Below are 27417 nucleotides of genomic sequence, written 5' to 3'. Positions count from 1 at the left end.
GATAGAAAGGAAGGGAGGAAAGAGAGGAAGAAAGGAGAAAGGCAGAGACACAGGTGGGGGGAAGGGAGCAGTAATTTAAATATCAATAAATCTGTATATAAAGAGAAAACAGGAGACTATTATTCTGGTCATTATAAGCAGCAGTGAGAGTCTTTATGCAGGGAGTAACATATTTATGAGATACTATGTTGCCATAAAATTCATTTTCTCGTCTAGGTCTTCTGAACAGATTTTCTGTAACCTATTCAGGATTTGTAATTAATGTTTTAATTCATTATAGGTAGAAAGGACCTATATGTGTTGTTTTATCAAGACTGTTAGTGAATTTGTGTTCATCCATCCTACCCAATTTGTGTTCATCCATCCTACCCTTTTGGTCCAGTTTTCTGAGGAACACAGCATGCATTTGTCGATGGCACGGAGTAGAGGGTGGCCATGGAAAGAGGGGTAGCTGACCCATTGTGAGTCTGCTCTTTTATCACCCACTCATGTAACAGGGCAACACGATGGTTACACATGGCCGATTTTCACAACCCACTAGCCCAGACATACTAAAAACCTGACCTTCAACTCAAACCCACTGAATCCATATGCTCTGTGCTGTTTCTGCCCTGAATGGGGGAATTTAGGTCAGCTATGGGTTGTGATGACAGTTTTTCACTCTTCCAAGATTCTGATTTGATCTGTCCATATAAGACCCATGTCAACCGGAAACACTTTTCTGTCTTCCCAGATAACCTTTCAGGGCTTCCTAAGCTTGTCATTTCTTCTTTGACCGCCATACTTCAAGTTGAAATTTAATAGCACACCTTCAAATCCTGAATTCTTACATGTTCACTCACTTCCTGTATTGACTGTCTAGGTCACAAACAAAATTATTCTACAGAATTTTTAGGACATGGCTCCAGGTGTGTCAGGATGACTACCTTTGTCTATATAGTTATAAAAAAAGAAACACAGAAATTTTACTTAAATTAAAAAAATAAATCTACAATATTTCCCACAGTTCATTGTAGATCCCGGCATGCTCAGAAAACACATCACCTGCATGTAGTCTCCTAGAAGTATGAGCAGTGGAGCTCTTCAAACTCAGGAATTCTCTCATGGTATCTCTTCTCTTTTGAACCCAGCCAGAGCAAGCATATGACACAGTGAGGGTAAGAAGAATAAGCTGAAGTTAACAAATGGCAAATCAAATTATAGTTCCCTGCAATTATGATTTCTCAATTATTTAGTGAACAGTTCTACATGCAGATTACTGAGCGGAGGCAGGAAGATTAAGAGAATAAAAGACCTGGCTAAAACAGAGTTGCCTTCGGCAGGAAGTTATTTTGGTAAAAGAGGCAACCAGATGCACATTATTCATTGTAGTGCAAGGCACAACATGCATGTTCCCCCGTGAGGATGCAGGGAAGAGCAATTCCTCCTGGCGACCGGGGGTACCAGCCCTCCCTGGCAGGGCAGCTGCTACTCAGCTCCAATGCTGATGCAGGAACAAGAATCATGTTGCCAGACCGTCTGGATTTTTTTTAAAGAAAAATGACAATGCATATTTTATGTAGACACTCCTGATTTTTTAATGTTGTCAACCAATTCAAACTTTTTCCAAGCCTTGTTCCCATAAGCCGTGTTGAGCCATATCCCAGAAGTGTCTGTCTCTGAACTAGAAGTGAGAGTGTTCAGAGGGGGTTAGAATGAGTCTGGAACGGTGCAGTCATTCTCCAAGGTGGTCCAAGCACCGTGGTTTCATCTCTGGATGGTGAGAACTATTGTGCGCTTGTAAAAAAGTCCTGGTATACTCCTGTCTGTGTTTTAGAAGGATAATTCTGACGGCAGGTGGGCACTTGAAACAACTTGATAGCTGTGGTTGAATTAATGAATGAGAAAGAGAAAGATGAGGGAAGCTAAGAGATTAGAGGCCAGGAAATAGGCTCTTTCAATGATCCAGACGAGGCACACAGAGGTTAACTTAGGAAAATGGAAATGGAAAGAGAGTACTCAACACGCAAACTGTCTGAGAGGAAGAGTGGTGCCTTTGTGGGGGTAATGAATGCTGTTTGCCAACTTTTTCTGGCTCTTCTCTCTGGGGGCTGGTAGCATGGCACTTCTTGGTGCCCTTGCCTTTGAGTGGTGCCATGTGACTAGTGCTGGCCAATGAGTCGTGAGAGGGTGGCAGGGCTACTTCTGAGCCAGAGCATTTAATTCCCACCCTGAAGAGCTCTCTTTTCTTTTGTCATCATCCAATGTTCAGAATAGTGGCTGCTCCATCATCTTGTGCACCTCTTTAATGAGGTAAGCCCCTCTGCCAACTTATGATGACATGAAAAGAAATAAACTTTCTTGGGTACAACCACTGAGATTTTAGGGCTGCTGTTACCACCATCTAACCTAATTTATCCTTACTGATACATTTGTATTTGCCTCTTGTGTCGACACAGCAACTACAAAGTAAAAATAAGGCTACTTTACTTCCCATAAGCAAAATCAACCAGCCTGCCAGGAATCCATGAAACATGCGCAGAAACATTTGTACTCACATAAGTAAGACCATATTACGTCCTAACCTCATTAATTTTCCAGCCTCTCTTGCTTTTTCTGAATTTTCCCAAGATTCTTTGTTTGATAACTCTTCTTCCAGTAGGATTATCGGTAATGTAATTAATAATTCCATTAAATTATTAGTTGTCTTCTTTTTTAACGTATTACATATGAGAGCTTAGACTGGACTATATAAATTGAATGGCTAATGTGTACATTAATACAACATAACCAAATTAGCCATGAAGTATATTAATTTTCCTGCTAAAGATTTCTACTATAGCTATGGAAAGAGAAAATAAAAATGAGAATGATAATATTTATGATGTAATCTGAGTAAATTTTAAATGGTAAACATTTTGCTACACAATTAAAGTCATTTAATTCTTTTTAATGAATATGGAATGGAATTGCAAATCTGTCAAGGGTATATTTTTAATTCCTATGTTTTAAAATATAAAAATAGATGTAGTTTAAGGAAAACATTATAATTTATTGTGCAGGCCAAGAAAATCTAGGATATACATGGTCCTAGGATCATGTCTGAGTTCATATTTCTTCATTTGTAAAGTGAGAAGACATACACGCTATCTCCCCTCCCTTTAAAGTAACAACTAAATGTCGTCATATCTATGCAGCTCTTTGGCAGCACTGATGTTGTTGTATAGGAACAAAGCTGAATGACCTGCTGAGAGAGTTGGAAGTTCAGCCTCTGTAAGGAAGGTCTGTGGTGCTGTGGGAGAAATTAAAAAGAGGAGAGCGTAGTCAGAGTCTCAAAAGGAAAGCTCTCGCTCTCTATCCCAGCATCCACAGACTTCCAAAGGAATCAGCCACCGCATCTTCGTCACTTAACTTTTTTAATCTGAACTGACAGATCACTGGAGAATAACTGTAGGGAATAATCCCCACACGGGCAGAGGGGATGGATTAAATCAACCATGAATATAAGCACTGGCCCATGTGTCTAGCCTAAAAGAAATTTGAGTGAACACAGTGCCGTGTTTCAACCAGCACAGTATCCACAGAATTGCCTGTAATATATTCTCCTACAGATGTCCACTTGAAGGGAAAGGAAATGCTGATGCTTTGACAGCCAGGGCACATCTTACTTTGTGGGATAAGTTTTAAAAATTATACTATTACTCATTAGCATAGGAATATAAAATGAGCATGCAACTTCCCTTTCCATGTGAACAACTTGATTTTTAGTGAATATGGCTTCACTTCTACCCTAATAATTCAAAAGTTTCCCTGGAAAAACCATGCTCAATAAATGTGACCTATAATTTTAAACCTTCTAACCTCCAGTTAGAAGGTTGATGGGCCTTCTGAGAAGGGGTCACCAAGGATGTAAATAACTGTTTTTCACATTTATGGGGGGAAAATAATGGGATTGAATGTTACATGAGCACTTCTTTGAGCTGCTTCCTAGCTCACCCAAATGTACTTTCTGTCATTGAACTTATATGGTATTAAGAAGTGAAGGTGGCATAGTCAGTGATGTACTGCGAACTTCAAACCTCTCAAAACAAAACAAAAAAATACCCAGGGTTACTCATGGAGAAATGGAGAATGAGCAGAGTTCATAGAGAACTGACAAGCAAGAGTCCCATTGTCTCAGCTGTATTCCTCACCAAGCCTCCTCCAAAGTCCGAAAGAGAAGGAAACCAGTGATTGTGGGGAGGTTAGGATTTGCTGATGAATAAATTTAACCTTATCTGTTGAACAAATGGATTTTAAATCAAGAATAAATGTTTCCGTATACAGTCAATGATTCCCTGCAGGCTATGCAGAAATCAATCAATCAAAACCAAGGGACATGTAGCATCTGTGCACTGGAATTTAGTCAAAATACACATTCAAATTCTAAGAGTTCTCATTTGATCTGGTGTCACCACCTGAAGAGGAGTTGAAAATCTGATGGAAATGGCAGGAGGGGATTACTTAAATCCTTTCTAAAGGAATCTTATTTAAAGAGTTAGCATTGGGCCCAGCTGGTGTGGGTCAGTGGTTGAGCATTGATTGACCTATGAACCAGGAGATCACAGTTCGATTCCTGGTGAGGGCACATGCCCAGGTTGCAGGCTCAATCCCCAGTGTGGGGTATGCCGAAGGCAGCCAATCAATGATTCTCTCTCATCATTGATGTTTCTATCTTTCTCTCCCTCTCCCTTCCTCTCTGAAATATATATACCAGATATATATACACACACACACACACACACTAGAGGCCCGATGCATGAAATTCGTGCAAGGGGCTTGGCCCTCGCAGCCGCAGCTTCGTCTGGAAGGTCGTTCAGCTGTCCAGTCTAATTAGCATATTATGCTTTTATTATCAATACTAGTAGCCCTGCGCACGAATCCATGCGCCAGGAGCTCTCTGCCGCCCTCCTGTAGCTCTCTGCCCACTACCCCACCATCCTGTAGCTTTTCGCCACCTGCTTGTAGTTCACTGCCCCACGCTCCTGCAGATCTGTGATCTGGTTGTTAAGCGGTTGGTCATTACGCCTCAAGGTGTAACGGATAATTAGCATATTCCTCTCATTATATAGGATATATATATTTAAATTTAGCATCGATATGACTGCATTTTCTTCCTCTACTCATGCTATACACTTACTTAATGAGGAGGGCATCCACACCAGGTTTCTCACAGCTCAAAATGTATAACATTTGCCTGTGCCTGGGGAGAGGTCAGCTAGGACCAGGTTGTCCTAACTAGTCAGAGGAAGGTCCACTATGGTTCCCACCTTTATGCCCTTCAAGAACCTTTTTGTAGTTATTTCTCCTTTTCTACTAGACTATCTGAAAGGGTTTTCCTTCAAGAAAACTGCATTTTTAAAGAAATTCATGTGCATATTCCCTCTTAACACATATTTGCAATTTTAATCAATCAAAGATGTTTATTACACTCATTTAAAGCTTCTCAGCAGCATGAATTAACTAGTTTCATCACACTGGATAAGCTTGACTATAGATTAATCCATGCAGCCTTATTAGAGCATTCATCAATAGAAAAATGGATAAAGAAAATGTAATATACAAGGTAAAGCAAAAAGTATCTTTGCAGTCTGAGTATGCAAAACACAGAGTTTGTTCTTGTGTTATTATTTATTATTGTATTATTATTACAGTATGAACAACTGTAAACCTACTTTTGTCCCACCTTGTATATATAATAAAATATTATTCTTCCATGAGAAAGAAGGAAACCCTGCACTTTGTGACCACATGGGTGGAACTTGAGGTCATAATGCTATGTCAAATAAGTCTGAGAAAGACATGTACAGTCTTACATGTAGAATCTTGCAAACACCCAAACTCACCCTGGATGCTGTGGCCTAGTTGGCTGGGTGTCCTCCCATGCACTGAGAGGTGCTGGTTTGATTCCTGGCTAAGGCACATGCCCAGGTTGCAGGCTCAGTCCTTGGCAGGGGGTGTGCAGGAGGCAGCTGATCGATGTTTCACTTTCACATCAATGTTTCTATCTCTCCCTCTCCATTACTCTCTCTCTAAAAATCAATAAAAACATTATGCTAAGTGAAATAAGCCAGGCAGAGAAGGATAAGTATCACATGATCTCACTCATTTATGGAATATAATGAACAACATAAACTGATGAACAAAAATAGATCCAGAGACAGAGAAACATCAATGAGAACGTCAAACCTCAAGGAAGGTAGGGGATGGCGGGGTAAGGGGGAGAGATCAACCAAAGGACTTATATGCATGCATATAAGCCTAATCAATGGACACAGACAACAGAGGGGTGGGGGCATGAATGGGAGGTGGGGGATAATGGGGGAATAAGGACACATATGTAATACCTTAATCAATAAAGAAATTAAAAATAATAATAATAAATAAAAATAAAAACAAACAAACAAAAAATACCCAAACTCATAGATACAGGGAACAGATTCATGGTTGCCAAAGAAGGGGCATGGGGAAAGGGGGGAAAGATAAAATGGGTAAGGGTGGTCAAAAGGTACAAACTTCCAGTTATAAGATATATAACTAGGGATGTAATGTACAGAATAGTGACTGTAGTTAAAAAAAACACTGTATTGTATATTTGAAAGTTGCTAAGAGAGTACATTTTAAAAATTCTCATCACACACAAAAAAAGTAACAATGTGTGGTAATACATGTTAACTAAAACTTGTGATAATCATTCTACAATGTATACATATATCAAATCATTATGTTGTATACCTAAAACTAATGAAATGTTACATACCAATTATATCTCAAAAAATTTTATTAAGCATATTTTATATTCAAAACTACAGGCCTGGTGCACAAAATTCGTTCATGGGTAGAGTCCCTAGCCCTGGCGGGCAATCAGGGTCCTTAGGGGCCTTCCGGCTGCCGGCCAGAGCCTTCCTTCGTTCCACGCCGCCCCCTGGTGGTCAGCGCATGTCATAGTGAGCGATCAAGCTCCCAGTCTCCCAGTCAAACTCCTGAGGGGACACTTTGCATATTAGCCTTATATATATATATAGATAGATAGATAGATAGATAGATAGATAGATAGTTCATTACTGCTTGACCGGTGTTGCTCAGTGGTTGAGAGTCGACTTATGAACCAGGAAGTCACGGTTGGATTCCTGGTCAGGGCACATGCTACAGGCTTGTTCCCCAGTGCAGGGCATGTAGAAAGCAGCCAATCAATGATTCTCTCTCATCATTGGTATTTCTATCTCTCTCTCCATTTCTCTCTGAAATCAATAAAAAATATATATATATTTTAAAAAATGAAGAGAATAGTTAAAAAAAGAAGAAGAACAAATTCATCTGGGGAACTTATAATTGCCACCCAACTTTATTTTTTTAATATATTTTCTTATGTTTATTGATTTCAGAGAGGAAGGGTGAGGGAGAGATAGAAACATCAATGATGAGAGAGAATGATTGGCTGCCTCTTGCATATCCCCTACTGGGGCCCGCAACCCAGGCATGTGCCCTTGACCTGAATCGAACCCGGGACCCTTCAGTCCACAGGCTGATGCTCTATCCACTGAGCCAAACCAGCCAGGGCTGCCACCCAACCTTAGAGGCAACATGTCACAGAGTTCTGTGGACAACATAAGCTGATATCCTCCTTAGTTATTTTCCTTAAAGTATCACCAAGCCTGATCACAGTGCTGTTGCTGCCCTGTGTTTAAGCATAAAGGAAACATTCTCTTACCATGAAGGCAAACGTGTCCCATGAATAAAGGTACTGTGTCCTTTCCCCACCTTCCCTGCAGTCCCACTTCTCACCTCCGTTCCTGCAACTCCATGTCTCTGTTCTCTATAGGAACTCATGATTCACCCCCAAATTAGCATCTTTATCCTCAAAATGCACATTTGTGTTTCATATCAGCATGTTTTAAAAAAAGGTTTTGCTTTCAGCAAGACATAGGTACAACTTTACACACTTTCCCAAGAGCTGAACAATTCATCACTGAGTGGACACCTTCAAATTAGCCTCTGTAGCCAAGTACTGGTGCCGCCTCTGCTCAAGAGTAGGGCTGTGGAGGGCACCTGTGTATGAGTGGGTAGTTATCTTTGTTCCAGCTCTCAGGGAGAAATAGGTTGCCCTGTGTATGTAAGTGATTCTGTTATGTTAAGAGGCCTTGGGAGGGGACAGGCCTGAGATTGAGTTTCCATAGCACTCACTAGCTATGTAAACTTGGGAAAGTCACTTAAACTTTCTGAGCCCAAATTCTATGTGTATAACATGGCATTGATAGCATCTCTCCACATGGTTGTCTTGAAAAATGAATGCTTACATAGTCATTGAAAGTACTTTTCAAACTATAAAGCACCGTCTTATTTTGAACCCACATGGTCATCACTGTTCTCCGCCTGCTGACAGTGTCCAGCTTCCAAGACTTCTCCAGCATTTCTGGAAGTAACAGGAGGTGCCTGTGTGTGCCCAGATATGAGTGCATGGTCCCTTTGATAGTAATCCCTTGCTCCGCTCTGTCAGACCTATGCCTCTGCACAAGCTCAGTGATTTCCTCCCTGTGCCATCCAGCATCTAGTGGCCCTGCCCACATCTCTCCCTCCAACCATTACCACTATCCAGTTCCAGAACTTTTTCATCACCCCAGCAGGAAACCTCCATACCGGTCACCGCTAGTCTGTTTTCTGTCTCTATGGATTCACCTATTCTGCATATTTCATATAAATGGAATTATTCAATATGTGTCTTTGGCATCTGGCTTCTTGCACTTAGCATCAGACTTTCTTTTTTTTCTTTTATATATATTTTTATTTAGGTATTATATGTGTACATACCTTACCATTGCCCCCCCCCCACCCCACTCCCATACATGCCCTCACTCCCCACTGTTTTGCATCCGTTGGTTACACTTATATGCATGCATATAAGTCCTTCGGTTGATCTCTTATTTCCCCCACTTCTCCCTAACCTTCCCGCTGTAATTTGACAGTCTGTTTGATGCTTTACTGCCTCTGTATCTATCTTTTTGTTCATCAGTTTATAATGTTTTTCATTATCCCTATATGAGTGAGATCATGTGGTATTTTTCTTTCATTGACTGGCTTATTTCACTTAGCATAACGTTCTCTAATTCCATCCAGGTGCCTACAAATGGTAATAATTCCTTCTTTTTATGGCAGCATAGTATTCCATTGTGTAGACGTACCACAGTTTTCTGACCCAGTCATCTAGCATCAGACTTTCAAGGTTGCTCTTATTTAACTTGGTGTTCTCTCTCTCCCTAGAACCAGGCTTATGCCAGCTGACTGGGCTAAAAGTGGGTTTGAATAGCCATTACTACCATGCCTGTTCAGGACTCCTGGTCACTTTCAATGTTCAGTGCCCACCTGCTTCCTTCCTCCTTAGCATGAGACTTATCCCCACTGTAAATATATTTCTATGAAGCTACTGTAGTCCCGGATACGTCCAGGAGGTGTAACATCAGCCATGAATAAGAGCTCGTACTCATTCCCAGCAGGCACTCAAACCCAAACATGGCCACATGGCCTGGACCTGAAAAGTCCAAGAAATGCTGAGATCCCCACTAGAGTGCTGATAATAACATGATGTTATACTTGGTGTTAACAAAAGTGAGGGTGTTGTTCCTTTAGCATTTGAATACTGTTGTGCTTTCTGGGAACCCTAAGATGTTTCAAATACTTTGCTAAGTGAAAGACATATCTACATTTGCTCAGAATCTTTCATGGACTTACTCTTTATAAATGGGTATATGTTTTGCTTTTACTTTCCATTTCCCTGATTTGAAAGTAGTCTTATGTGAATCCCAGTCAATGTAACTCCATACCTCTGCTAACGTGGCTCTCTTTACATGTATGGTTTTCCTGAGGAAATCTTTAACAAAAATTCAAAGTAAGAATTTGTTTCTAATTTACAGTGGACACAAAGAAACTGAACAAACGGAGAAATGCAGGCTTCTTGGCTAATCCTTTGTCATATTTAATGATTTATTTGGGAAATTTCAAGCCACTGGTTTTGCCATAGTGTTCCCTTCTCTCTAGGAAATTCAGAGTGTGATTGAATTTTGTCCTGTATTTCTTTTTCAAACAGTTTAAAATTTTTTAAATAGCCTAATGTAAATTTCTAGGTATCTCTTTTTCTTCCATAGCTCCTGTTATTGTAGTTAACTTCTATATCTAACATTGGCCTGTATAGTATAGTAACCAGACATAGAGGAGATAATCACAAGAAGATATAATACCAGGGGAGAGAATAAACTCTTTAATATATCACAAATAGGGTCAGAGTTTTATCCTCCAAATTTATCATTTTATTGGCAAAGATTCCCTAAAGTTCAAATATATTCTTGAACCTTCCTAACTTGTGTCCATATCTCAGTGTGCCTTATACAATTAGCCATTTAGAGGCTTGATATTTTAGCATTTTTAAGCTTTTATTTTCATACTATTGCGTAGGTGGATTTGGCATTTTTTAGACAAAAGTTACATTACATTCTTGTATGACCCACTCATGATTTCCTTTGCATCAGGATATATCTGAACATATTTTATTGTCCACTTTGCATGCAGATGCCAAATTAGTTTATGTAACTCAGAAGTTTAGTTTAGGTCATGCCTTTCCAGGCAAGCTGCAGGTCATGGGAAAGAAATAGCCCATGTGAACTCATCAACATAAAGGAATGAAAACAAATTAGGGACCATGTCTCATAAGTAGGTTAGGGTCTATCGCACCTACCCGTTGGCCACTATCTGCCAATATTCCCCGGTCTTTCCTGTTTCTAAAGGCTGCTTTAGATAAATGCTTTTCTAACCAAAATGAAACAGGATGGTATTTAAGTCAACCATGAGAATAAGCACTGACAGATGTGCCTCCCACCTGAAAGAAATCAGGACAGGATTGATTTGAATCAGGCAGGAGGCCAGATGCAATTATTTCCCAAAGTCTGTAAGTCCACCCAAAGGAGACATCCAGCCCCACTCCCACCCCACCCCACCCCCCTACCCCCGGATGAATGCAGAAGATCCTGGGAGGCAAGGATGGAGCTGGGCTCCCAGATCTTCAGTAAGATGTGATTTTGTACAATAGGAGCTGGGGGGCGGGGGGTGGGGACGAAGGGCAGAGAAGGGCAAAACCAAACCACACTCTTCAAGTTCCAATAAATGGCATGATGACTGAGAATTTTCATTACATAGACTTTATTTCTTGGAGCAGTTTTGGGTTTTCAGCAAAATTGAGTATCAAGTTCAGAGAGTTCCTACTGACTGGGCATCTTCCAGCCCTCTCTCATGCACACCACCTCTACCTCTAGAGTTCAGAGCACTCTGGGTTTACACACAAGGAGGGACACACACCAGACGGAGTGCTGAGCAGACCTAGAGTAATTCATTGACCCAGTGAGGACTTGCCATCCCAGCTGGTCCAACGTGGAAGCCCTCCATGGTAGCTGAGAGCACAGTATTGATATTTGGTGTCCCCAAGAATTACCAAGTTACATCTCATCACTACAGCTATGCCTTGTTGAAACTAACCTGAGTCTACTATATGTTTGAAATCTGACTTACACCAGAGGTTAATTGGAAGTGTTCCCTCTTCCCACCGCTCTCACGGGATAAGTCCCTCACCTTCTCTAAAGTCTAAAGTCACTCAAAACTTCCCAACGCCTCTGTTCCAGGCAGTCTATTTTCCACATTGTCTTTCAGAAATATCACCTGAGCCATGCTGGATTCTGGATGTATCTCCACCCGGATTATCTTCTCGGCCATTTTGGTCAGTTTCCACACTGTTGACCACTTAGTCAATCAATTGATATGTATCAAACATCTATCATTAGCAGGACTCTGTAACATTTACCTCAAGCCTGATCATTTCTTATGAGTTAATCTGATCTCCACAAACAGACTACAAACTCCTTAAAGGCAGTTTTGAAATATAACATATTACCTGGCACAGTACTAGTGTCTGACTATTATTCAATGAATTTTACAAACTTATTTTTTAACTTTACAAAGATAGTCACTGGTTGATTTTCTTACAGAGAACGTCCTTTAGGTGTCCTCAACATATGGGTCAAAGTACACACAAATATGTTCTTGAGAACATACTTGTTATATAAAGACACGTATATGTCACTAAGGCATCACTAGATTTTTTTAAAGGAACATTTTCTAAAAATAGGGACTAGTTTAATGTTGCAACCAGGAGTTATTACCTCTGGAAATCTTTGACAAATTCTAGGTAAGGGAGGAGCAGGAAAACATCACAGCCCTATGCATTCAACATTGGTCCTTATATTTATTTGTAGGCGTGTTGGAAAGTTTTCAGACTGAGATTCAGACAAAGAAGGATGTGAACTTGCAGCAGCAATTTTCTCTAGATCATTCTTTGGCCCAACTGAATGCCTTTCTGCTGTAGAAATTGTTCAGTGCTAGATGGGCATCTGAAAACAAATTTCGTGTGCTCAGTGTTAAGACAGCTTGTCCTACCAACTCTTACTTTTCACATAATAAGAAATCTTGAAGAAAAAAAGAGAAATAAAATCTTGAAAGATGATTTCATTTTCTCAGTGTCTTGCATGTCCTTGGGGTGCTAATGTGTTTAGTTACCACAGTATACAGTTCACAATCGCCTACAATAACCTAGTTTTGGGGGGAGGGATGTCTCTATATCTATGTCTCTGATCAGCAGGCAAAGACCTCACGGTCAGGATTCTGACTCTGCAAAACAGAGAATCATGTATTGTAGAAACTTGAAATTAACATGTCTAAGCCAATTGGCAGAGGTCTGAACTAGCAAGTGAAAATGACACGATTAAGGGCATTGATGATGAAAAGCTTACAAACTATTTAGTTTTCTGTTCTTAACTCCAGTCCCAACATTTACCAAAAGAATTAAACTGGTTGAATCTTAAATCAAATCTTGAAAGCATAAGTGTATTGCCCAAGCAGTGTAGAAAGGAAGAGAGAAAGTACTTTTAAACATGACCTCCATTTCTAGTGATATTTTGGCTTGTACTGCTCAATATCTTTCAAAGTAATAACTTGATGTGGTACATTCTCATCTTCCTTAAATTTTTACATTTTTCCCAAGAAGTGACTCTTTTTTAAAAATACATATTTTTATTGATTTCAAAGAGAGAGAGAGAGAGATAGAATCAGCAATGATGAGAGAGACTCATCAATGGGTTGCCCCTGCCAGCCCCCCACTGGGAATGGAACCCCCAACCCAAGCATGTGCCCTGAGGGGAATTGAACCATGATCTCTAGATTCATAGGTCCACGCTCAACCACTGAGCCACACCGGCAAAGTGACTCTCTCTGCCAGTGCCTCACAACCCTTTCAGTTACCACGGGTGAGAGGGTAAACTTTTCCTTAAAGAGCAGCTCACACCAGACAAGCTGCCAGAGACGCACAGCAAAATGTTCTGTCGTGTTTGTTTCACTCCCACGTGTGTGTTTGTTTTCTTGTAGCTACCTCATCCCTGAACTCCCAACTCCAGCAGCTCCAGCAACTCCAGCAGCTCCAGCCGCCTCCGCCTCCACCGCCCAGCAGCCACCCGCAGGCGCCCCCACCGTCCCAAGCGCCGCAGCCCCAGCCCCAGCCGGCCACGCCCCAGCAGCCGCCACCCGCCTCCCAGCAGCTGCCAGCTCCGCCATCGCAGCCCCCGCAGTCTCAATCCCACCCTCACCCCCAGAACCAGAACCAGAACCAGAACCAACCGTCTCCAACTCAGCAGAATGCAAGCCCCCCTCAGAAACTCAGCCCATCTCCAGGACATGGCCTTCCGTCGCAGCTCACGCCACCCAATCCTCTGCAGGTATGCCCTCCGCCCGGCCCAGGAGCACACAGGACCTTTCCATGGGGCTGCGCCCTCCCCCAAGGCAGAGGCCAGCAAAACTTAGCATCCAGTTCTGCAGCATCTAATTCAAATTGATCTCTTAGACGGAGGAAGGGGGAGCAAATAGCAGGCAACTGGGGATGCATGTGAAGGGAACAAATAGAACCCCATTGATGTTACCCTCCCAAGGATAAATGTTATCTGCTTCCTCCGGTGAGAGGCCAGCACTGTAAGTGCATTTGTAGCCTGTAATAATTCCACTTTATGATACTTTTTGAAGGCAGCAAAGATAGCATCCAATTAAAATTATTACTAGCACCGTTTTGTAGCCCCGCGGAGAACTGTATCTCCTGTCCATGAGGCATGGTGGTTATTTCTCTATATTATGAATACAACAGTGTCTTACCTTAAGTACTTTGTGCTCTTTTGTTTCTATTTTTCTAAAGACTCTCTGGGGTTAGGAGGGTAAAGAAATGTAGCCCCAGTCTTATGTCCCAGATTCCAACCATCACTCCATGGACTAACAAGTACTCTAGATTCATGCCGAGAGCCTCACAAGTATGCATTATAACGATTATTTTAAAAAGTAATAAGGCTTCTGTATGATTACTGTGAAGCTTGAGGGCACCCAAAATAGATACTTCAGGCTAATCATGAATGCTCATCTTTATCCTACTATCGTTGAGGAGCAATGGATAGGAGCATTCAGGAATATATAACTTTAGAGTTCAGAAAACCATTCTTAACTTAGAGGCCTTTAAAATAATTAGCTTTTTCAAAACATAGGGACTGTGATATCAACACATCAGATCCAGAAATTAATAGCTCGGTTTTAGACTTACATAAGGATGTTTTCCCGCGTGAGATTTCAGATGATTTAGTACATTTGTAGTGCAGTGACAAAGTCTGGCAGAGTGGGCAGCCTATGCATTCATTTCAAAGCCAACTTCCCCCCTGCCTGATGGTGGGGCATGCAATCCTCCCACCCTAGGATGGCAATAGCCATTGCATTCTTAGGGCCCAAATAGGAACGTATACAAAAGTCGCAATAAATTGGCACACAGGCAGAAGGCAAGTAAATTAGAGAGTTAGCCTTTTAGAACCAACTTTGTTTGTTATTTTAGAACCAACATTTTTCATATGAACTTGGATTCTCAGTGGTGGCCCAAAGTTTTCCTGGAAATGAAAACATTTGGGTGAGATGAATAATTGTGTTTTCCCTGGCACTTGGGTCATAGCTACTTTCAATTTGGACATTTTCCTGAGACGGGTTTGAAGTTGTATTTTTTTAAATATCACAAGTATGAGACAACGTAATACTTTTGACATAGGACTGAAATGAGTTTTAAAAGTCTTTACTGTACACTTGACAGCTACGGAAACAGTAGACATAATCAGATGTACAAGATGCATGATTACAATAATCCTAATATTTTCTGCATTTGGAATTCAACTCTATTATTCCAAAGAATGAGTTTAATACTTTTTGAGAGCAGTTAAATTAGATGTATCTGTGCACCATGTAATTAAACACTTCCTCTTTCCAAGTCATCAAAGTAAGTGCAATTACCAAAGAAAAACCTGCCCCAGTCTGAGGGAGGAGATTACTCAGCTCTGACTTTAGTCATTGTATGTAATCCAGTAGTCCCTTCAGCTGAGGTCTGTGCACATCAGCCTTTTTGAACACTTACAGCTTATACATCTCTATCAGCCAGTTAAAGCCAAATGAAGACAATCCATTTCAATGACTCTTGACAAGGCTTTAGAAGAGGTGACCACTCAGCCTCACGAAAATAAGTTGTATTAGGATAATTTCCAAAAGTTCTCTTTATGGTTTGCCATGGAAATCCAGGGACTGTTTAGTTTTGTTTCTGCAACAAATGAAGGCTCAGAGCCTCACTTCTTTCTCTGTAACTCTGAGGTAGTGTTCTAATTTTTTACTGTTGGAGTTTTAACTTATAAACTTAATAAATACACTGGTAAGACAGTACTCCAACTTCTTCTGTAGATCTAACGGATAACGACCAAAAAAGTGATTTGGTAAAAGTATTACCAAGTAGATAAAAAACTAATTTTGAATAAATCTAAATCTCTAGGAATAAAAGGAGTTTTTTCCTTTACTATAGGCATGTGTAAAGGAAATGGAGAATTCCATGATTTTGAAATATTGTTTTTGAAATATGTTTTGTGGAACATGGAATATTTGAACTTTTCAAGAAGAAAACTATTTAAAAGAAACTGCCAAGGTACTGATATTTTTGAAGTAGAATAAAGTGTTTTTGTTTGAAGATTATTAAAGGAATAAAGATAAACTAAATTCATATATGACAGCTTAAATTCTATTTAATTTTTTTTTATTTTCATGTGGGCGTTACCTTTTTACATTATTCAAAATCTGTCTGGGAGATATTAATTTAGAACTGTGCAAGTTAGATTGTCAAGGAAAGCCAATAATTCAGGTTTTTTGTTTAAAAAAACTTTGAAAGATAACAATTATTTCTGAAACTGTACAGATGTCTTCAGAAAGAAATCAATGGAAGTGGCTTGTGTAGGTATATTTAGGTGAGGTCATTTAAGATAAAAAAAAAAAAAAAAGAGCAGCACTGGCAGGTTATTCTAGACTAAAATCTAAAATTCTCCTACTAGTTCTCATCAGGTTTTCCCATAATATTGCAGTATAATTTTTTTTTTACTCTTTAGCTCAATTCCATGCAATAACTCGCATTTACAAAACCAGGTTGTTGTTTCAAGACAGATATAAGTTTAAAGTATTATCACTTCACAGAAGACCGGATAGGGGACTGACTTCATTAACTACTTTTGATCCTCAGGGTTATAGGAGGGCTAATGGTCTAGAGTGGAGGTTTGTCTTTAGATTCTGCATTGAGACTCAATACCTGCCTACGCTACCTATGTTTGGAAGGAAGTTTTATGATCCATGTTTGGAAAGAAGTTTTCCAAACATGGATCATAAACACAAAGATTTTCAGGGGCCAGGTAGTAAGCATAACTAAGTAAAGCAACTTGGGTATAAAACTCAAAGTCAAATTTTGAAAAAGTGTGAGACAAACAAAATGCATCTGTGAGCTGAATTGAACCTTTGGGTTCCAGGATGTTTATAAATCCATACTCCTATTTTTGCTGTAGTTTATCAGCTGTAGGCTGTGCCAGAATTTAAAACTTGGGTATGTTGGTTAGAAACAGATCAGAAACATAAATGGAAGGAGCTAACTTTTGGGAGAGAAATATGACCTAATCCTTCCTGGGTAGAAAAAAACATGTAAATTTTTAATTTCAGTATGTAATTTTGATCTGGATAAAGACCCCATAAGCATAAAACTGTTCCTTGGGTGTTTTTATTTGCACAAGGAAAATTTCAAACATTGTGTAAAAGCCCTGATGTGTGCATGTTCCTTCCTGGGTGAGCTGGAGACGAAGTGGACATGGCTGGAGCCTAGTCATGGTGCCATGGGAATGGGGAGATTGGGGTTTTGAAGCCTCATTCTAGTTCAGACCTGATTCCAACTAGCTGACAAGTTTGAACAAGTCACCTTGGTTCTCTGGACTCTGTTTTCCTCATCTGTTAAATGTGTGGGCTATATGATTTTTAAAATCCTTTTCAGACCTGTGAATCTATGATCTAAATGTTAGCAGGCCTCTAGAACTGTATTGGCTATTGAAAACCTGAGGTCTTAACGATTCTGTGAGTTTCCTTCAAGGTCAGGTTAATTTCTTCCCACTCAGCTGGTTGGTAGAGTGGAAACAGAGTGGGGACTAACATAAGTGGGGTAATGATAGCAGAAGCAGATTTAATCTTAGCCATGGAGTCCAAATTAAAGTCAAGTTTTAATCCTCAGAGAGTCACTGCTGCAAGCTCTGGTCCCAGATTGCTTTTCCACTTACCCATTAAAGAAGCTTAAGAAACCAAATGCTGCATTTAACCTTGGCCATCGGCACACCGTCTTGCACGGCAGGAAGCAGGATAATCTTTCCCTTTCTTGGTGTATTGCACATTTTAATAAATAACAGAGGGAGGGAGTGCTCAGTGGAAGCAGCTCGGAGAGAGAAAGCTATCTGTGCTTGTCTGAGGAATGAGGAGCATGGTCACCTTCTCCGCGGTGAAGTTGCTCAAGAGGGCGTAAAATTGTCCCTGGCTATGTACATTTGCTAATGTAAAGGTCTTGTTACCACTCAGGCATCCAAGAGTAAACTGCATCCAAATTCCACCTCTGTTGTGCAGTAGGCACAGCCTCGTTCCTGATCTTCCCATTCGGGATGTTTTCTCACTGGCAAACTTTAGGACTCATTTCCAAAGTGGATGCGTGATACAGAGAGTGGTACATGCTCACTTTGTTAAACCAAGAGCCCAAACCCTTGAGAAATAGTTAGACCTAGACCTACGTGACTTTCATCCTTTTTAAAGCAAATGGTCTCCAAACATGGCTCCTTCTTATAGAAAAGATTCAGTGTCCTGGCCAACCCTTTCTCTCCCCAGCAGTTTGTCTTAATCAATTTAACATAATATTAATCAAAGCTTTGTGTCTTTAACTTTTGTCATCTAAAAAAGGAAGGGGTAAAATGAAATATTTTTAGAACTTCTTCCATTCTATTTGGATTTTTATGTTACAAACCCCTAAAACAGTTGGGTGACGTATACCAGTGCAAGGGGAGAAAAGGTTCTAGGTTCCAGGTTCTGAGGCTGGAGCTCCATAAATTAGACTAAGAAAAGACCTTAACAAGAGAAAAACAAACAAAAGTTTATTAACACATGCATCACACGTACACATGAGGGTATTTAGTAATGAGTAACTCAAAAGGGGTGGTCAGAACTTTGGCTGACATAGTATCTTAACGAAAGAACAACACATTTTTAGAGAAGTGACAACACAAAGGAAAAAGACTATGAGCTTTTAGGGGTGACAAATTGTGGGAGTGGGAATATATGGGGAAACTAATAGTAGATAAGGGCTAGTTTTAAAAGATTTGTTTTACAAATTCTTTTGGTGCCATTTCTGGGCTGATAAGAACCTAGAATTGTCTTCAGTAATTAATTTATGTCCTTCCTTATATAGAGGGTAAGGGGGACACCTTTACAAATTTATGTCCTGCTTTTAGGTAAATAGGAGGATAATGGAGAGCTTTTCTCGTAATTGCTTTTCTCAACTGCCTTCAGCGCAAAAAAAAAAAAAAAAAAAAATCCTCATTCTGTAGTGACACACTTTCGGGTGTCCTATTCTGCTACCATTTGCAGGCATATTCATATAACCCCTTTGTGGTCATTGTAAATGCTAATAGAACTCAGACATCTCTGTGCCTACACAGGGCTGAATCACTGTGTAGAATTCTCCCAGCCTAGACCAAGGCAACTGAGGCACTCATCTCAGATGCAAAACTCAAGGTGCACCCAAACATGTAGTAATCATTAAAATTAATAATATTTTAATACAATATTTTTAAAAATCAAAAATGAACGCCAAAATCCAGGGTGAACTAAATGTCAGATTTGGAATTAGTAACAGTATTGTGCCATATTGGAGCCTGAGGCAAAAAGAAAAATCAGTAATACTGATTCTGTTGATCATGAACTTTTGCATTTATTTTTATATTTTTACAAATATTGAATTAGATGTTATTCATATTGATTACCATGTGTTGGGGCACAGCCTTAAATTCTGTGCCCCAGATGAGTGCCTCATTCACCTCAACCTAGTCCCTTCCAGCTTGGCTTCCAGCTGTGTAAATGATTTAGTTAGTAAATATTCTCCAAGGTCAGTGGCGTTCTGTGCACTGTAAATTTCAGTCAGACCTTGGATTTCACTGTCTAGTTTAACTTGAAAATAATACTAAATTTGGTGCAGTAGGAAAACACGAGTACATGTTGGGTAATAGATGGGGCAGGGAGGTGGGGTGGAAATCCATCCTCCTTAGCTGTGTATTGCACAAGTCTAATAAACCAATCATTTTTATTGAATTGAAATGTTAGGACAATCAAGTAACTTCTTTTGGCTGACATTTTTCACTGAACTAATTTATGGTTTTATGAAATTGAGTATGTTTGGTGAAAATGATGGACATAGATAACATTCTCCCAGAACAATCCAGACCCTTAGAAACTTTTAAAAACTGGAAGAGTCCACACAGACTGAGTAAGGCTTCCTCTTGGGCTATAAAACCAAAGGACACTTTATTATTATGGGTGAGAAAATCCATCCAAACCCAGAGAGTCATTGTGAAGATTAAATATAACATACTGATGAAAATGCTTTTCATGGTATAAGTTTGCTATGCAAATGTTGATTATACCACAGATATGAAAGACTATGAATTTATTTCTGTTTATACTACCATCCAGAAAACTGAGCACTTGATTCATTATTCACTCATTCAGGAAGAGGTCAGGTGGGAAATGGGAGTCCCTTTACCCAACCATATTCAGCACTGAATAAAATAAACAAAACATACTTATCCACATTGTCTGCAAGGGACAATTTTTTCTTTTATGAAAGAAAGAAAATCTCCTTTGAAAAACAACAACCCTCCGTTCACATTACTGACATTTCAAAGAATTTATTGCAAGCATTTGAGATCCAGGAGGAACAACAAAGTTTATATTGCTTTGAGAGTGGCAGGGGGGAAATTAGTTTACCAAGAATATACTTTATATACTCCGGTGCTTCTTTGTCATTGTCTAGATTTCCCATTCCTGGGTGCTGCTCTGTCGTAGTCAAATCGTGTAGAAAGGGGTTTAACAAAGCAGGCAGTATGTTCACACCACTGACTATGGAAGCTCACATCAAGTGCTGATAGATGGAAAGGGTGCCAGACTCAATGGGGGTGGAAATATTCTTGCAGCCTTTGAACATGGCAACTTAGAACTTCTCAAGGAAAACAGCACCGCTCTGATCATGACGGGGACCAGATCCATGGCCTGTCTGCAGCGAGTTCAGCAGTGAGCCTGAGCCACACACACCCTCCAGTCCCATCACTGTCTGTTGGATGTGGCTGATAAACAAATGCCAAAGTCCAGTTCAGAATGTCCTGGGACAGTTTTGCCTCCATGCGGTTAGCTGCAGGTTATAGTGGCAAGTTGAGATACCCCAAATGTGCTGGCTAGCACTTCACTCTGAATGAGCAAAACCTAGGCGGTATTCCTGTCACCTTACACAGTATTCTTGTGCTTTCATGATCAAGTGCTAGTCCTCATATTTTAGCCTCAATTAATTTCCTACAGGTTTGGGGTAAATGGGCTTTCAAACTGACCCCAAAGTATAGACTTGCAAGTGAATATTATCCAGGTTGGAGAGATAGCACTTTTATCCTTATCTACAAACAATCATCAAGCATTTGTGCTGTGCACTGTGGCCCCGGGGAAGGTTTGCAGAACCGACAAGGTGATCTTTAGAAGCAGACAGACTTGGGCTTGGATGCTGGCTCTGCTAGGCATGTGGGCGAGGTCAGCCCATCCTTCTGAGCCTTAGTTTTTTCATTGGTGGGAGAGTGGGTGGGAGGATTAGATGAGATGACTTAAGTGAGAGTATCTAATTCCATTCTTTATAGACAGCAGGATATCAGAATCCTGCCTTCCTTTTTTCCTTCATTGAGTCTAGACACTATAATCTAAAGAGGAATCTGAGGTAAACAGATCAACTCAAAGTTGAACTTTAAACAATAAAAAAAGAAAAATAATAAGTATATAACATCAATATATGCTATAATAAAATGATTGTATGATTAAATTTTTTTAAAAAGCAATTAATCATGGGAATATAAAAATGAGTGTGTACACAATAAAATTATTCACTGCACACTTCAGAAAAAACCATATAAGCTTGAATGAGGCTAACAATTACACATCTATCTGTTTTGTAACATCAAGTGAGAGAGGGTAGGAGGATTTCTGAGGAGGGGGACATGCAGCACAGGGCAAGCCTGCACAAAGGCCTGGGATGGGGTGTGGGCAGCAGGAAGGAAGAGAATTGTAGCATGTGAGCATAATCTTAAAGAATTTTCACTTCAACCCACAGAACCTTGGTTTCTCCACCAGTATTACTACAAACAAATTATCTTTTTCTTCTAAGTTCCCAGAGTTGTGGTTTTTAGTGTATGGGTAAACAGGAAGAATCTTGGTAATCCCAGTTTTGATGACCTAATCTCTGGGACTCCATTGTATCAGTTATTACACAGAAAGTTCATATTAGATGATCTGAAGTCCTCTCCAGCTCCACATTCTATTTATGAAATAGCTCAAATAAGGTCATTTGAATTGCATGAAAAGAAAGAACTATATACAATACAGTCAAATCTCAGTTCTTGAACATCTCCCATTTTGATCAATTTGGTTCTCGACCAAGTTGTTCGGGGATGGGGGAAAATGTCTCAGTTGTCTAACAAAATTCTGGTTCTCAACCCAACAACCCTTTCATGCTGATACAGTATAATTTTCTGCCTCTACAATGTTCATTTGGGTTGTAAGTGAAATATATATTCTTCTTTCCTTATTTGGCATCCAGCATTTTCTAACACAGTATTTCTCAAGTGTCTTCCACAAAATACAAGTTTGAAAAATTTTGATTGAAAACAGAATCCATGGTAGGTAGGTAGGTAGTTGGATAGATAGATAGATAGATGATAGATATATAGATAGATAGATAGATAGAAGGTAGATACTATACACAGTATGTCACTGCTAGCTATTTCTCAATAAACATTAGAATATGGAAAGCTAAAAGACATTCTGCAGCAAAGATATCTCGTTAACATGATTTAATCAAGGAATTCCCAAATTTATGTAACCACTGAACCTTTTCTTTTTTCCATTTAACTCTAATTAAAATACCATAGAAAATCTTTCAGGAACCATTGCATCAAAGCCTCCTTCTCTAATTATTGTAGCATCCACACAACTAACATAACTGCTTTTCCTTACCTAGAATCCTATCTAATAAAAGAGTAATATGCAAATTAACCATCACTCCGCTACACCCACAAGCCACGCCCACCAATCAGGAGTGAGTATGCAAATTAACCCAACCAAGATGGCTGCAGCCACGGAGCGAGCAGGAGGCTTGGGTTTCCCTGGCAATGGAGGAAGCCAAGCTTTCCGCACACCCTGGCGGCCCAGGCCTCCACTCAAGGCTACAAAGTTTCAATTATAGAAGATAAATAAATCCCAGATACCAGGGCCTCTACTTGGGTCACCGGGGGGTGTGGCTGGCCTGCAAACCACCATAGGCCCCTTGCCCAGGCTGCCCCATGCCCCAAGGGAACCCCCACCCTGATCCAGGACACCCTTCAGGGCAAACCAGCTGGCCCCCTCCCATGCACCAGGCCTCTATCCTATCTAATAAAAGAGTAATATGCAAATTGACCATCACTCCAACACACAAGATGGCTGCCCCCATGTGGTCAAAGATCCTGCCCCCATGTGGACATAGATGGCCGCCACAAGATGGCCAGCAGGGGAGGGCAGTTGGGAGGGACCAGGCCTGCAAGAGAGGGCAGTTGGGGGTGATCAAGCCTACAGGGAAGGGCAGTTAGGGGTGACCAGGCCTGCAGGGGAGGGCAGTTGGGGGTGACCAGGCCTGCAGAGGAGGGCAGTTAGGGGCAAACAGGCTGGCAGGGGAGCAGTTAGGCATCAATCAGGCTGTCAGGGGAGTAGTTAGGGGGTTATCAGGCTGGCAGGCAGAAGCAGTTAGGGGCAATCAGGAAGGCAGGCAGGCAAGCAGTTGGGAGCCAGCAGTCCTGGATTGTGAGAGGGATGTTTAGGCCCGATCCTGATCGGGCCTAAACGGGCAGTCGGACATCCCTCGAGAGGTCCCAGATTGGAGAGGTTGCAGGCTGGGCTGAGAGACACCCCCCCTCCTCCTATGCACGAATTTCGTGCAGCGGGCCTCTAGTATTATATAAAAGTCCACAAACCCACTCCAATCGACTAGAGAAAGAAGAAAGAAAGTATAGAAAGATGGGGAAAGAAGGGAAGGAAAAACTCAAAATCACAGCCAGAGCAGGGAAAGCCAAAAGCAAGAATGGTCCTTACATTTGGCAGCTAGCAAAATCACTTAGCCAGAACAGCAAGGGAAGGTCTGGCTGGATTGCCTCTCACAGCAACTGAGGTTTTAGAGACCTTGTCCTTCACATGGTGACTCCCTTCCCTCTTCTTCACTGTCCATTAATTCTCCTGTTCACACATCAGTCCCGCTAGGGCATGGAGAAGAGACAGGGCACCACTGGCCCACCTAACCCCAAACCCATGGAATCAAGAGAAGTGAGAGACGGCATGCCCTCGACTCACCTTACCTCCACCCTTTTGTCTTTTGACCGAGTAATTTCCAGTGGTCAGACGATTCCTCAATACCCTGGAACCTCATTCTCTACCCCTGTGTGTGTTTGTTTTTGTTGTTTGTTTTTTTAATCCTCGCCTGAGGAGTGAGGATATTTTTTCCATTGATTTTCAGAGAGAGTGGAATGGAGGGGGGAGGGAGGAGAGAGAGAAAAAAACATGAATGTGAGAGAGTACATCCTCCTGCAGGGATTGAACTTACAATCCAGGTATGTGCCCTCCCCGGGAATTGAACCGTCAGCTCTCCAGTGCACAGGCCAACACTCTAACCCAGTGGTCGGCAAACCGTGGCTTGCGAGCCACATGCGGCTCGTAAGCCGCGGTTTGCCGCTCTGTTGACTAATGAATTTGCCGACCACTGTCATATACTACCCTTTACCTCTTTGCACACAATATGCCACAATTGCCTAATCCTCACAGCTTCCAACTACACGGTAACATTTAGTATAGTCCAGTGGTTTGCAAACTCATTAGTCAACAGAGCGGCAAACCGTGGCTCTAACCCTTTAGCAATCCCGGCCAGGGCTCCATCCCTGTGTTTAACAAGGTTTGGATTCCAAACAACAGGTCAAATCAGCCTGAAATCTGTGTGGCAATCAGGACTAAGTCCTCAGTACCAGGCTGTGAAACTATATCTGTGAGGCATTGCTCCCATCCTGGCTCTTTTTTCTATTTTTTGTTTTGTTTTGTTTTTAAAAAGACCCTCAGAGGCACTGTGTTTCCCCTCTCTTTCATCCTCCACTGTGGAGAATTAAACTGGGTATTCTGGCTTTAAATATGAATGCTGGGTCCTGTGGGTGCAGAGTTAAGACGGAGAAAGGCCCCATGTTGAGAATACCAATGCCAGAGTCTCTTCTTTCATGCATAAGAGGAACCCATATGGCAAAGGTTCAGGTGCTCCCTGGAGTGGTTGTTGACCTGAAAAGGCAATTCTGCGTCCTTGGCCACCTGGTGGGGATGCCAAGAGGCCACAGATGAACACAGTAGTGGAGGGAGCACTCTGCATTTGTATGTGATCAGCTTTTTCTGGGAACTGGTGGTCTGCGCCTAAATGCCCAGGTGGGCTTCTGATCGATGCAACCTTTCCAGCTGACACATTTTTTCTGAACTGTCATCTGACAGGGATCAGCCTGGCACTGCCACTTAGTTTTCTATACCAGAAGATATAGACAATTAGTTTCTTTAATTGTCATAAAAAGAAGTCAAGTCAGGGATCTCCTTTCTCAGCTGGACTCCATCTCCTGGCAGATGGAGTCTTCCCAGAGCCCAGCTCTCCATCCTTGCCTTGTGAAGCTGCAAATGTGGTACTTAAAGAGAACAGAGCAACATGAATGGGTTCAGAGAGGAGATTTCAGGGGAGCCCTCTCACTTCCCCCAAGGAAAGCTCTCCTGAATCTGGTTGGGTCTGAAACTTCTACGTTTTAAGTCAGAGCGAAAATAATATTGCGCTCCTATCTAAGGTTTTAAAATTTAACATTCCTTAAAGGAGTTGCCACCTTCAGTAGTCAGCACTGCATGGGAGGAATTTGATCAGCCTAAGGCTAAAACCAGATGGTCGTGGACCCAACCTGGACAAGGCAGAAAGTTATTAAAGGCTTTAAGCAAAGATAGGATATTCTCCAAGCTCCCTGAATGTAACAATCACATGGAATCCATTTTAAGCATCTTCAAGGCACAATCTGCATAATATTTTCATTGCTAGTGAGACTCCTTAAGTATTATAGTGGGTATCTTCATACCAGATAATTACTAGTAAGTATTCTCTGGGCCCTGGTGCCATCTCACTACCTTGCCTGACCTTCTTCCCTCTTCTTGACTCACCCAAGCCACACCATCTCCAAACAGCTGAGGCCATGCCCACACTCCTACCTCTGTAGTATTTTGTTCAATCCTTCACTTTCTTTTTCAAGAGAAAATTTCCAGACACAATGGCTGTGGTTCTCAGTGTTGCTGCACGTTGGGATCATCTGAACAGTTTTTTTAAAAAATACTAATGCCTGGGTCCCACCCAAAGATTCTGATTGAACCTGAGTGGGATGCAATATGGGCATCAGCATTTTTTTGTAATCCTCACCTGAGGATATGTTTTTATTGATTTTTAAAGAGAGGAAGGGAAAGAGAGAGAAACATCAATGTGAGAGAGAAACATCCATCGGTTGCCTCCCATATGTGCCCTGACTGAGGATCAAACCTGAAACCTAGGTATGTGCCCTGACCGGGAATTGAACCCACAACCTTTCTGGTATATGGGACAACTCTCCAACCAACTGAGCCACCCAGCCAGGGCTGGGCATCGGCATTTTTTAAGCTCCTCAGGCAATTCCAATGTGGGGCCGGGGTTAAGAACAAGTACCTATGGTCTTGCATGTAGGCCTCCAATCATTCATTTTTAAACTAGCAGATTCCTACCTCTTATTTAAACAAAATGATTTTTATCCAAAGTGTTGGTTGCATCAGTTGGTGCTAACTTTACTGCTGCAATATAATGAAACTAAGTCTTGATTTCTAAAAAGAATGAGCCAGTGTTACTTCAACCTCACTCCATCCCCAGATTCACAGCCCATCAGTGAATAAGAACAATCATGTCTGTACTTTATCACTCATTCGAGCCTCTCCCAGACCCTGAAGTTGGGTTATTAGCCAATATTTACAGAAAAACTCAAACCTAGTGATTTGTTGTTGTTGTTGTTGTTGTTGTTCATCCTCACCCGAGGATATATTTTTTTCCATTGATTTTTAGAGAGAGTGGAAGGGACGGGGGAGAGAGAGAGAGAAACAATGATGTGAGAGAGGCACATCAATTGGTTGCCTCCTATAATGGGCTGAGAATCAAACCTACAAGCCAGGTACATGCCCTTGACCAGGAATCGAAACCATGACCCTTAGGTGTGAGGGCTGACCTCTAACCACTGAGCACACTGGCCAGGGCTCAAACCTGGTGATTTATACTAAAAAAATATAACTGAGGAAAGAAATAATCCTTTTCGACTCTTTAACATCCTCTCCAAACAAGAATAGCTGCTACTGATTGAGAGCTTATTCGATGTCCAACTGCTGCTAAATGCCGCCTCATCTAAACTATACTAGGGCTTTTCAAGCTTTATTTGCAGGTGAATCTCCTTGGGACCTTGGTAAATGTAGACTCTGATTCAGTAGTTCTGGAGTAGAGGGCCCACCATAACTGGCTCCTAGGTAATGCGAAAAGGATTATTTCTTTCCTCAGTTATATTTTTT

At 41.1% G+C, this 27417-nt stretch overlaps 1 protein-coding gene across 1 annotated transcript in view; it reads left to right on the top strand.

Annotated features, from left to right (window-relative positions):
- Nucleotides 1-8370: 8370 nt before the first annotated feature.
- The window catches only part of LOC308246853 (POU domain, class 6, transcription factor 2-like), a gene marked incomplete at both ends in the record, with an annotated part of 128928 nt that continues 109881 nt past the window's right edge, over nucleotides 8371-27417 (top strand). The window contains 2 exons of the mRNA XM_080665204.1: nucleotides 8371-8437; nucleotides 13477-13823. Coding sequence (XP_080521330.1) covers nucleotides 8371-8437; nucleotides 13477-13823 — 414 coding nt within the window. The remainder of the gene's footprint in view (nucleotides 8438-13476; nucleotides 13824-27417) is intronic.

The sequence above is a fragment of the Plecotus auritus genome, assembly GCF_963455305.1.
Source record: "Plecotus auritus genome assembly, chromosome: 4".
In the NCBI taxonomy this organism is placed as follows: domain Eukaryota; kingdom Metazoa; phylum Chordata; class Mammalia; order Chiroptera; family Vespertilionidae; genus Plecotus; species Plecotus auritus.
The sequence above is the reverse complement of the archived record's forward strand: the minus strand, read 5'-3'. Positions and strand labels throughout refer to the sequence as shown.